Source organism: Oncorhynchus clarkii, chromosome 18 (genome assembly GCF_045791955.1).
Source record: "Oncorhynchus clarkii lewisi isolate Uvic-CL-2024 chromosome 18, UVic_Ocla_1.0, whole genome shotgun sequence".
NCBI classification, from domain to species: Eukaryota; Metazoa; Chordata; class Actinopteri; order Salmoniformes; family Salmonidae; genus Oncorhynchus; species Oncorhynchus clarkii.
Window position 1 is genome coordinate 6,267,476 of NC_092164.1, and position 12,843 is coordinate 6,280,318.

The 12,843-nt window shown below is 39.6% G+C and overlaps 2 protein-coding genes across 2 annotated transcripts; both read right to left on the reverse strand.

Annotated features, from left to right (window-relative positions):
• Positions 1 to 346: 346 nt before the first annotated feature.
• Positions 347 to 6,206, reverse strand: LOC139372963 (OX-2 membrane glycoprotein-like). The gene is made up of 11 exons (XM_071112866.1): positions 6,079 to 6,206; positions 4,666 to 5,004; positions 4,060 to 4,365; positions 3,917 to 3,949; positions 2,128 to 2,224; positions 1,963 to 2,022; positions 1,735 to 1,794; positions 1,167 to 1,196; positions 974 to 1,036; positions 746 to 784; positions 347 to 650 (listed from the first exon to the last, which is right to left on the reverse strand). The coding sequence occupies exons 1-11, from the start codon at positions 6,128 to 6,130 to the stop codon at positions 623 to 625; spliced, it is 1,107 nt and encodes a 368-aa protein (XP_070968967.1). The 5' UTR covers positions 6,131 to 6,206; the 3' UTR covers positions 347 to 622.
• A 2,715-nt stretch (positions 6,207 to 8,921) lies between these two features.
• On the reverse strand, positions 8,922 to 12,843 carry LOC139372966 (OX-2 membrane glycoprotein-like). The gene is made up of 5 exons (XM_071112870.1): positions 12,616 to 12,843; positions 12,106 to 12,447; positions 11,054 to 11,380; positions 10,336 to 10,434; positions 8,922 to 10,117 (listed from the first exon to the last, which is right to left on the reverse strand). The coding sequence occupies exons 1-5, from the start codon at positions 12,653 to 12,655 to the stop codon at positions 10,053 to 10,055; spliced, it is 873 nt and encodes a 290-aa protein (XP_070968971.1). The 5' UTR covers positions 12,656 to 12,843; the 3' UTR covers positions 8,922 to 10,052.

Here is a 12,843-nt window from a genome sequence, read left to right on the forward strand (position 1 = left end):
CATCAGAGTCAATATCAAACCCGTTTCTCTACGACGTCTCTCCCTAAAATGATATTTGTGTGACACCTAGTGGCACTTGTTTGTAACTTCGGTTGGTCTCTTGAGTGGCAGAAGAATCAAAGACAATTCATTTTTTAAGCATTCCCAGCAGCAGATTTATGACACATTGTATAACAAGCTGATGTCACAACATACACTACAACGTTGTTTAAAATTGTATTGATAAAAGTAGAAAACAAACACACACCCACAACAAAGGACATTACAACATTGTGTATCATAAAAAACATTTGATTTATAAAGAGTGAAGAAAGAAAACCACACACAAAAACACACACACCATGAAAGTAGTCGACATTATGACATTGTGTAGGTTATAATATAAACACTTGATTTATAAATAAGTGAAGAATAAAACCACAAACAAGTCTAGTGTGGATTTATCATCTTTCATCATTAACCAACTACAAACTATATTTACATACAGACTGTATTTAGATATACAATAACCAGCAGGCCTATGTGTGTCAGCCATTCAGTCCACTATTCAGTACCCACAATGCCTATGGATAGAAACGGTCTCCGAACCACACAGATGTTTGTGAGACAGTATGGTAGTCCCTCAGTTCTCGTCACCCTCTAAAAGTTTCCTAAGAAAGATACAACAGAATGGCATAGATATTTATTTTTAAAATATATACTTCTGACTGCATCTTTGTAATTATTTGTAATGATTTCAGCTCACCTTCTACATTGCAGGTCATCTGGTCTCTCAGGAGATATTCTGCATAAAAGAAGGTCATTTAAATATCGACTGAATGGAGTAACATACCAACAATGCAGCAAATGCAACTAATTTGCATGTATGCAGTCACCATGACTACCACCTCAAAACATAATTCCAGAGCTTGTCGTTCAATGAGAGAATACGGTATAAAACACCCGCCCAAAAAACAAGAGGACTTAAACCTACTTCTTTACAACACCTTGTGCTTGTTGCATCATACGCTTGGCTGAGGAGCTGAGGGAGTCTAAACTGAAACACAAAAAGTACATTTTCGAGTAATGTTTGAATTTTGGGGTTATTGTAACCCATTTTAACATTCACAATCATCTGTTTCAAGCATTCTACCAGGACGATCAAATAAAGTTGTACAAATACTCACATTTTGAATGGACTGGAGATTGGTGTGGTCCTGAAAGAAATGAACATGGTCAATGTATTGATAAGAACCATATTATCTATGGAAACAGCCAGTCAGTGCCGCTTCTAGGCTTAAGTGACGTGAGCGGTTGCTTAGGGCCCACAGCCACTAGGGGGCCCCCAACCAAAACAATGTTTTTATATACAGTAAATATCATATGTTTTAGGAAGTCAGTCGGGGTCTCAACATACTGTTGAATTGCAGGACAATAACTTTAAAGCTGCCAAGAGGAAGGGCAAAAAGCTAGAAACGGCCCTGCAGACAGGGATGTAAACACTGACATAATAAACATGACCACTCTTTGATTAAAGAAATACAACTTTTCCCAAGTTGAGAGAATATCTAGTGCATTAGTGACATGATGAGTCACAAAGCAGAACAGATATCAACATGCAGCAGAGTGCATGATGCTGTCACCATGACTACTCTATGACCACCACAGAAGTACATCATTCTTTTGTATCGTTCCATTCTTCCCTGTTTCAAGCACTTTATAAAGATAATGAAATAAAGTTGTAAAACTATTCACATTCGTGATGGAGTGAAGGTTTGTGTGTCCCTGGTTGGTGGACTGGAGGTTGGCGTTTCCCTGAAATGAATAAAACATGTCAATGTACTGACAAGAGCACACAGGTTTTTTTTTTACCTGTATGGCAGAGATTTTTTAACAATTATATTAGCATGTTTTAGGTCATGTCTTACAAATAGATTTGATGGACCTATTGGCCCCTTACAGGTTCTTTAGAATGAGTCTCACCATTCAGTTGTTGTCTTTGTTGGAGTCCTGATGAATTCTGGGTCAGACACGGGGGATTTTCTGTACATCAAATTAGAGATCAACTGGTAAACAACTGGCAGTCAAATCACATATTAAATTCATAGTAACTGTTTTTTTGTTTCAAGGTAATATTTGAATCTCTACCTGGATGAGGTATCTTTTCTCCTCTTAAGAAACCAAAGTATTACACAGATTCCAGCAATGAGACACATTGAACCCATCACTGCACCAACCACTGTAACTGTGAATGAGAGAGATGACAAGAGAAGACAGAGGTCAACTTCCCAGGTACACTACACCAAAGCCTCATGCATGTACAGTCGTGGCCAAAGGTTTTGAGAAAATATAAATTTTTACAAGTCTGCTGCCTCAGTGTCTTTAGATATTTTTGTCAGATGTTACTATGGAATAGTGAAGTATATTTACAAGCATTTCATAAGTGCCAAAGGCTTTTATTGACAATTACATGAAGTTTATGTCAACATTTGAAGTGTTGACCCTACTTTTTCAAGACCTCTGCAATCCGCCCTGGCATGCTGTCAATTAACTTCTGGGCCACATCCTGACTGATGGCAGCCCATTCTTCCATAATCAATGCTTGTTTGAGTTTGTCAGAATTTGTGGGGTTTTGTTTGTCCACCCGCCTCTTAAGGATTGACCACAAGTTCTCAATGGGATTAAGGTCTGGGGAGTTTCCTGGCCATGGACCCAAAATATCAATGTTTTGTTTCCCGAAGGCACTTAGTTATCACTTTTGCCTTATGGCAAGGTGCTCCATCATGCAAGAAAAGGCATTGTTCGTCACCAAACTGTTCCTGGATGGTTGGGAGAAGTTGCTCTCTGAGAATGTGTTGGTAACATTATTTATTCATGGCTGTGTTCTTAGGCAAAATTGTGAGTGAACCCACTCCCTTGGCTGAGAAGCAACCCCATACATGAATGGTCTCAGAATTCTTTACTGTTGGCATGACACAGGACTGATGGTAGTACTCAACATGTCTTCTCCGGACAAGTTTTTTTCCAGATGCCCCAAACAATCGGAAAGGGTATTCATCAGAGAAAATGACTTTACCCCAGTTCTCAGCAGTCCAATCCCTGTACCTTTTGCAGAATATCAGTCTGTCCCTGATGTTTTTCCTGGAGAGAAGTAGCTTCTTTGCTGCCCTTCTTGACACCAGGCCATCCTCCAAACGCCTTCGCCTCACTGTGCGTGCAGATGCACTCACACCTGCCTGCTGCCATTCCTGAGCAAGCTCTGTACTGGTGGTGCCCCGATCCCGCAGCTGAATCAACTTTAGGAGACGGTCCTGGCGCTTGCTGGACTTTCTTGGGCGCCCTGAAGCCTTCTTCACAACAATTGAACCGCTCTCCTTGAAGTTCTTGATGATCCAATAAATGGTTGATTTAGGTGCAATCTTACTGGCAGCAATATCCTTGCCTGTGAAGCCCTTTTTGTGCAAAGCAATGATGACGGCACGTGTTTCCTTGCAGGTAACCATGGTAGACAGAGGAAGAACGAATGATTCCAAGCACCACCCTCATTTTGAAGCTTCCAGTCTGTTATTCGAACTCAATCAGCATGACAGAGTGATCTCCAGCCTTGTCCACGTCAACACTCACACCTGTTTTAACGAGAGAATCACTGACATGATGTAAGCTGGTCCTTTTGTGGCAGGGCTGAAATGCAGTGGAAATGGCAAATAGCGACTTTGCAATTAATTAAAATTCATCTGATCACTCTTCATAACATTCTGGAGTATATGCAACTTGCTATAACACAGAGGCAGCAGACTTTGTGAAAATTAATATTTGTGTCATTCCCAACCTTTTGGCCACGACTCTAAATATGGCTCTGCACTACACCTGAAAGTTGAATAGGAAAAGAGCCAGTCAATAGGTTGATTATGTCATTATTAGAATAACAACCACTTACCACTGATCCTGTCATCAGAGACCTGAGGTTGACCTAGCACAGGAAGTACATCATCATGAACACAGGCCCTAAATCACCATGACATCATGTTCCTGATCATGTCAATATATATTATGGTGGTATTAACCCTAACCATTTCTCACCTGCAAATGAAGCTTGATCCCTAGTTGGAATCACCATGGAAACATCCTTGATGGCGCCAACGGATGATGCTACACACCCAACCCTGGTGTCTTTGTCAGGTAGACTGGACGCTGCCACCATGGCAGTTATGGTGACAGTGACTGTTTCATTGGGATGGGTGACATCAGCCATGGTGGATTTGTCTAGACTGATGTTTTCTATGTGGTCCCAGGTTACTATAGGAACAGGTCGTCCAGTTGCAGAACAGGACAGAGTGGTGTGACTGTTGTTGGTTTGTGTGATGAGGAGTGAGGGTCCATACAGCTCTATAGAACAACGATAAACACAGTTCACAGTGAATGTAAATACTATCATGTTTTCATGTACATCAAGGTCAAATGGATGCATGATAATTTGAGGGAATTGTTCCTGGGTTAATCATTTACACACAGGTCAAGGTAGAACAATGGATTGAAGGCATTGGAGGCCATTGTTCCTGTTTTAAAGCGACATAACATTGTTTTAAGACGTCAAAAGTAGTCTAATGTTAAAGTGAATTCACATTATACAATTTGGATTATAGAGTGTAATGTCCCTTAAACCCCTCCTTAGTTATCATATATTACCATTAATCTGGAGGCAGGTCCTGCCACTGATAGCTCCCTCTGGATAGGCGTTAAACAGACACTTGTAGCAGGACTCGTCTCCTCTTGACACTCCTCTGATGACGATAGAGCAGTTCTGCAGACCCTCGTCTTCAAACTCCACATTCCTCTGAAAAGGTGGGTTGACTACTGGTCCAAATCGTTTGTTGTAGGTGGCCACATTTTCAGTCGCCCCTGGTGTCACTTTCTGCCAGGTGACTTGAAGCACATCTTTGGGTTTCATGAGCCTGCAGCTGAAGTGAGCATCCTCTCCCAGGGTTGCTATGACAACCTGCTGTGTTCTCACCAGCTGAGAGAGCCCTGCATGAAGATAGTTACAGCCTGTTTAGTACACACATCTAATACAGCGCTAGATTTTAGCAACCTGCAGTGAACACTGTGAAGGGATAAGACAACTGCAGAAATACATTTAAAGGTATATGCAGTGTTGCATCAATCATTTCAATTCCCATTCTGTATGTTTGTACATTTCAAAAGACTCTTGGAAGACTAGCCCTTGGTGGACTAAAATAAATCCTATCAAATTTAATGCTGGAATATGTCACTTTTTGGGCAACCAGACCAAATTCACAAAGAAATGAATTTATAGAAATTATATATCTGTCATTCTCATTGACAGCAAGTCTAAGAAGTGGTAGATCTGTTTTATGTGAGCTATTTCTATGCTTCCAGTTTTGTTGCAGCTGAAAGTACAGTATTTTTTGGGTTTTGGAAAATATATTTCACAGTGTTTTAGATGGTACAATGATTCTCTACACTAAGCATGGATGGTTTTGGAAAATATATTTCACAGTGTTTTAGATGGTACAATGATTCTCTACACTAAGCATGGATGGTTTTGTCACATAAACTGAAATTAGGCAAACTACTATAATTGTTGTTAATAAGACACATGTATTTTGAGCCAAGACAGTATTTTAAGCTGAGAGTTTCAACAAACTCAGGTTTTTTGATTAATCTCAAATTGAGTAAAAATCATTGGCTCAGTGAAGTATTCCACGTCAGCTAAAGAATCCTCCCAATTCAAATGTCCAGGAAACTGGGATATTTAGGCTCCGTTGACTTTTTATAAGTTGCATGTTTTACAGTATAGAACAGGAAGATGCTGATGTTTGTATACTAATGGTGACTGGACCGGCTATTCACCAGTTAGCTTCAATAATGTTCAAAATATAATACTTTTCATTGAATTCAATGTATTCTTTTAAGGACTATCTGCTACAGTTACAACTGATGTATAATGAACCTATAAGTGTAGTGTAGTTATCTACATCTCATAATGAAACGCAACTCTGAAATTGATAATACTGTATAACTTACATTTAAGACCTGCAGACCTATCATGTATTTCATATGAACACGGATGTAACTCACCCTCAGGAAGGAATAGCAGCAGAAGAGTAAGGTAACGTTTAACACGAGCCATGGCAGCAATGTGTGGCCAGGTGAGGCAAGGTGATGTAAATGGACCTCTGGATAATGTGTGGCAAAGTAGTATTTCATACTAGAAACCGTTTTCAAATGAGGCATTGTGGGAGGCATGGTAACGTGGTCCATTGGATAGTTTAAATACAAGCTCTGTTGTTTTAGTTCAAAAACTAACAAGAAACCTTGTTGGCCAATTTTGTGTTGTGAGCTCCTCCCACAGAGAAAAGGACAGTTGCCAGTCTCTCTACAGCTCCTCCTCTAGTGAAAGTGAAAGTGAAAGTAAACACAGAACAGTATCAGGAAAACACCGGAGAACACAGTATCAGGAAAACACCGTTGCAAGGTTGGAGGTAATAACATTATGTATCATCAAGCTAAGTGAATCTAATGGTGAGATTAACTTAACCTATATGAAGGTTTTCTCGTGTGTGTGTCAGTACCATTGCTTGCTCAAAGATGTAGCTGTGAAGTAAGTCTCTCCCTACAGCCGTTTGATTGGCCCAGCAAATTGAGTGTGAAAAGATAAGGGTGGCGTCTGAACTATGCTCCACACAGCAAGCAGATTTGATTTGTACGTACGTATATGATACATGTGCAGCCAGCATGCACAACCAAGTGTGTGTGGGAAAGACATGTAAGATATTCATGTGTCAAGGGGAAAATGGACTAGCCTGAGTACCAGTCTCTAGCTAATATTCAATGTTTTATAAGAAACATTAATCCGTTAAATTCCGAATTGTTTGCAGTCAATTTACACACAGCTTGACTCACTGCAAGGCCAGCCTCTCCCATCTCCTCATTGTTTTTCAGGAGCATATTTTTATTTATTTAACTAGGCAAGTCAGTTAAGAACAAATTCTTATTTACAATGACGGCCTTATTCAGGGGCAGAACGACAGATTTTTACATTGTCAGCTCGGGGATTCGATCTAGCAACCTTTCGGTTGCATGGAGGGCTAGAGTGTCCGCAGGTTTTTTGTTTTAATTATAGCCTAGACAACCAAGTGAGGCGAGTTCCTTACTAATTAGTGACCTTCATTCATAAATCAAGTGCGAGGGTGGAGCGAAGTCCGGCAGACACTCGGCCCTCGGTGGAATGAGTTTGACACGTGGACTATAGCTATATATAGCCAAACCTATATAAATAAAATCATGAATGTAGTGAAATACAGGTTTGAACTGCTGTAAAAAGGTCACGCCCTGACCTTAGATATCTCTGTTTTTCTATATATTTTGGTTAGGTCAGGGTGTGTCTAGGGTGGGTACTCTAGTTTTTTGTATGTCTAGGGGTTTTGTATATCTATGTTGGCCTGATATGGTTCCCAATCAGAGACAGCTGTTTATCATTGTCTCTGATTGGTGATCATATTTAGGTAGCCCTTTTTCCCCACTTTCTGGTGTGGGATCTTGACTATGTGTATATTACACACACATAGCCAAGTGAGCCTGGCACAGAGCTATAACAACCTACCCCTGATTTTAAATACAGAATATATTCATAAAATACACAGGCTTGATGTAGAAATTCATGAAAAAAGACACTTGAAATAACTAGTAGTAGCTTTGCTTAACCTGTCAGCACTATATTGTATAGCTTCACGTTTCGTTTGTTATTTTGCTAGTTTGTTCGGTGTTCATTCTTTTAATAAAGAGAATGTAGGCATACCACGCTGCGCCTTGGTCTCCTTCATACGACGATCGATCGTGACAAGAAATGCACTACATTTCATGAAGAAAAGCAATAGTATCAGCAATATTGTGTACATTCAGAAAACAATGCTGACAAATGCAGTATGTCATGCATAAAACGAATTAGATCACCTTTAGAAATGACTAGACTATTAGTATAATAAACAGGTAGCTGTAGTGTGCAGGAGACATGGTGAAAATGTGAGTTATCTTATAGTAAAGAGAGGGAATTTGAATTTCCCTCTGTGTCCAACCAACATGAGGTTGGATCACATGTGGCCCCTCCCCATACACCAGGCTGAAAGTAAACTCAGCTGGTGAGACTTTATTTTAATTTTTAAACAGTGTAAGCCAATGTCAGAACCATTGTTTTACCAGTTTTAGTTGAGAAGGTTAAAGGAACTCTTCTCAGGACATAAAACAAAGGAGCTAAAATATTACACACACATAGCCAAGTGAGCCTGGCTCAGAGCTATAACAACCTACCCCTGATTTTTAAATGGTTATTACTGTAAACAAGGAGCTATAACAACCTACCCCTGATTTTAAATGGTTATTACTGTAAACAAGGAGCTATATCAACCTACCCCTGATTTTAAATGGTTATTACTGTAAACAAGGAGTAGCTATAACAACCTACCCCTGATTTTAAATGGTTATTACTGTAAACAAGGAGCTATATCAACCTACCCCTGATTTTAAATGGTGATATTACTGTAAACAAGGAGGAGCTATAACAACCTACCCCTGATTTTAAATGGTGATATTACTGTAAACAAGGAGCTATAACAACCTACCCCTGATTTTAAATGGTGATGTTACTGTAAACAAGGAGCTATAACAACCTACCCCTGATTTTAAATGGTGATGTTACTGTAAACAGAGCTATAAAATCTACCCCTGATTTTAAATGGTGATGTTACTGTAAACAGAACTATAAGAACCTTCCCCTGATTTTAAATGTTGATGTTACTGTAAACAGAGCTATAAAATCTACCCCTGATTTTAAATGGTGATGTTACTGTAAACAAGGTGACAATGGGCAGTTTTTTTCTTTTTTAAATACAGCATATAGTTTTATATCACAGGTGGTAACACAATCCATATAAAGAATGTTTAATAATTAAAAACAATTAAAACATTTTACAGATCAAGCAAGAATAATAGCCTGATTTTATAAACAGTGTCAAATCAAGTGGAAATGGAATCGAACACAACAAGCAACATACATTATCAAAATAAATAACAATAGAAACTCAAACAAGACGATATATCAAAGAGCAAAAATGTGCATTATCATCATTACATTCTAAGGTCTCAAATACATTCACACATTACACTGGTATAACAGGAAGAACAACAAAACTATTTGTAGTGCCATAGATTTATAATAACAATACACTGTAAACTTAACTTGAACAAAAGTGCAACCAGGTCAATCATATTGAAGTGGGTTGAAATAAAATAAATTACTAGGTTATTTAGAACATAAAATAAATAGATACACCAAGTAGAATAGATGTATGTTATAATAAAGTACAGTCAAACAGTAGGTGGTGCTGTCCTAATAGATGAGGTAACCTAGCCTGACGACTCAAACTAAATTCTCCCACTGCTTTGTCCTTCACCACATACTTTAGTCTGAATATGGGTAGGGTTATTATTGAAGTTGTTTGTGGTGACGAGGGGCACGACGGGCGTTGTACAAAACAATGTCTCCAGCGATTGGATTGTCTCTAACCAATCACAGTAACAGCCAATGATGAATTTTCAAACCCCTGTTTAACCTATGTGTGTTCTAGCTCTGACTCAATCCATCCTTACCGGACAAATCAGATGGCCCCGGATGTATTGGCATTCGGTGAAAAGCTGGGGATGTACTCAAATTCAGACTCATTGCGAAGAAGAAACTGTCCTTTGGCGTAACATTTGGCTGGAGCAAGGAGTTTGGGTAGCCAGGCAACAAGTAAACCTACCTCATATCACAACACTCACCTACAAGAGGTCATCAATCTCTCAAACCTAAAAGTGCCATTTCAGTATCTCTAAACAGCATTAATCATATCATGGCTTGTATAATAAATGTGTTAATTAGCTTATTTATGACTGTGTAAGAATGACTCAACAAGGTTCAACATCCAGGCTCAGTAACAACAGGTGCTCCAGTCCTCAACAAAAACAGCGGTCAGCTACAGTGCATATAAGCACGGTCAGCAACAACAGACAGATGTTTACACAATGCTCCTAAGACGCTCCTGCTCGTCTGCTGTGGTTGCCAACGCTGCTTGCCTGCAACCTGCCAGAGAGAATGTGAAGGTTACTATACTGTACTACAGTGAATCTAAAAGGACGTTATCCATAAACATTCCTGAGCTCCAAGGCTTGCGTTGCTCAGTTTATTTGATAAAAGACAGAACCATATATAGAGTTGATGACTCAATTCATTCCACTTGTCTTACTAAGACGGTTAAAATAAAGATATTAGATATTACAGATAATCTTGTGTGGACTCACCTTTTTTCTTTTGAAGCTCGACACAGCCCAAGATGACTAAAAGGGAAATGATTAGGAACACTGGAATGGCAACCGCCCACGGGGATGTCCTCTTGGCATCTGGAAGGTGAAACATGAGATTCCAGTGAGCATGTGTTTGGAGAGACAGCATTTACTCCGAAGAGAAAAACAAGGAATTTTACACCCTTCCTTTTTAATGCATTCAGTTTGAATAACATGTTCTGTTCCATCTATCCAATCATATCATCCATCACGTAGCATCCCTGAGGATCTGGAAACTACCCAGAATTCAACACAACACTTGACTACAGTGTGATTTTAAAAAGGGAGTGACTCGTGATGCTTTGCCATGGTGGTCAATATTAAACCCAACTGGTGAGATAAGATTACTAACAGCACTAATAGCATCACAACATTAGCCTCTTGGAACCAGCCTGAAATCGCTGCGTTCTGTTTTCAGGAAACAGAATGTTGCACTATTGCACGATGATGCTGGTCACAAGGCTATCACGACATGCCCCTGGGGATGATGTAGCCTGTTAAATAGAATGCCAAATTCATGTATCCAAATGTAAATGTTTACTATTAACATCAAGAATTTGGCAAACTATTTATAAGGCTAGGGATGATGTTGTTTTCACAATGTTTTCAAGTTGGACCATTCTGACACGCTAAAAGAGTATGGTTTAGAAGTATATGACACGTCAACATTACGTACCCTCTTCAACCTCCCTCTCTCCAGGGAGAATAGGAAGCAAGACCCGCTCGTGTCTCTGTGTCCTCATCCCATTGTTTACGATACAGTCCACGTATCCCCCGGAGCCTGGCAACAGTTGGAGGGTGATGTTGCTATTGGCTGTGACAGTTTGGTCTGTGTTAATGACAGTCCAGTTGTTAGGTGTCTTTATGAGTGCTGCAGCAGATAAGTTCCATTGGATCCAAGGTGCTGGTTTACCCGTGGCAGAGCAGCTGACCACAACTTCCATGTCTGCTTTAGGTTCAGTGCTGGGGACTTTTTGCATTGTGGCTCTCACTTCAGATAAACCTTTGAATAGATGAAACAGGGAATATTAGATCATGTTGATTTTATTTATATGACTTATTTTACCAGACAGATCAATTAAGAATAGCTTTCAAAATATGTATCATGTTTTCATAAATGTTTTGACACCAGCAAATGTCCCTTATTAATGCAGCAGAGTTCATGGTCGTTCAGACAGTTTTGGGATTCAGACAGTTTTGGGAAATCCTGCCAGTGATGTAACAATGCCAATATGTTGATTTTATAGTTGAAGTTAGCTGTGTTCTAAACTATAGTGTTTCTATTCCCCTAATAAAACCCCTAATAAACTGCCCATACTGTATTATTCAGATATCATTCCTTCGCAAATGTCCTGCTGTAAAGGCTGACTAAAGGATTATTCTATATTTAGCGAAGCACCAGATGTAAGGACCTTTATATTACATGTATTGGGGGTTTTGCTTATAAATGTATTAGTTTAGCATCTACAGTACATTCGTAAAGTATTCAAACCTCTTCCATGTTTCCACATTTAGTTACCTTACAGGCTTATTCTAAAATGTATGAAATAAATACAAATTCCTCATCAATCTACACACAATATTTGACCAGGTGTGCTTGTACCTGTGCTGACCTACGATTATTATTTTGAGTTACAATATCACTTACATTAAAATGTTGTAACTTCAACTGAATAGAGAACAATAGAGGTACGCCCTAAAACTGTTATTATTCAGTGCATTAAATACCTTGAACGGTAAGACACGTCTGCTTGCGTCTTGATCCACTCGGGTAAACATTGAAGGAACAAATATAGCAGGCTTCGTCTGCCCATGTTACGTTCTTCACGGTAATAGACGTTGAGTTGAGAGATGCTTCCGTGAAAACCATCTTGCCTCGGTGCGGGTCTATGATTTGAGCTCCAAACCGCTTGCTGTAGGTGGCCAGATTCTCCACCGAGTCGTCTTTGAACAGCCTCTGCCAGGTGACTTGCAGCACACCTGTCGGGTCCGCATGAGTGCAGGTATATGATGCGTCGGCATTGAAGTCAACCCTGGTGTCTCCTCTAGCTACGACGTTGACAGAGACCGCTACAAAAGGAAGAAGGCAAGTTAACAGGTAAATAAATAAAAACAAGTTTAGCCTACATACAAAATAATCAATAACCTGTCAAACGTGGGAAATGTTGTTTACCTAACCCATCTCATCTTATATGAGCAGAATCAACCCCTAGTCAGAAGCCATGGAAAACTATTTACCTTCAGAGAGCAGGCATAAGAGAACGAGAAAAGTATTCATTCTCAGCTGGTGAATGTTGACTTAAACTATTGGTTTTGTTTCTCACGTTGGACCATAATATATTGCTTCGTTAGTTACACGTGAAGTGAGTCAGATTGTTTTTGGAAAGCCCTTAAATTGTTGAGGGGGTAGGTATAGAGTAGCCTAGTTCCCCAGTGGTTCCCGGCAGTAGCCAATTACAACGTGAC

Bases quoted from the DNA above. Each gene is read 5' to 3' on its own strand.
- LOC139372963 (XM_071112866.1), bottom strand. From the start codon at position 6,130: ATGGCTCGTGTTAAACGTTACCTTACTCTTCTGCTGCTATTCCTTCCT. The intron at 3,950-4,059 runs GTGAGAAATGGT...TTCCTGTGCTAG, and splicing joins GGATCAAGCTTCATTTGCAG to GTCAACCTCAGGTCTCTGAT. The intron at 785-973 runs GTAGGTTTAAGT...TCTTTTATGCAG, and splicing joins GCACAAGGTGTTGTAAAGAA to AATATCTCCTGAGAGACCAG.
- LOC139372966 (XM_071112870.1), bottom strand. From the start codon at position 12,655: ATGAATACTTTTCTCGTTCTCTTATGCCTGCTCTCTGAAG. The intron at 12,448-12,615 runs GTAAATAGTTTT...TTCCTTTTGTAG, and splicing joins CTTATGCCTGCTCTCTGAAG to CGGTCTCTGTCAACGTCGTA. The intron at 10,435-11,053 runs GTACGTAATGTT...TTCACCTTCCAG, and splicing joins AGAGAGGGAGGTTGAAGAGG to ATGCCAAGAGGACATCCCCG.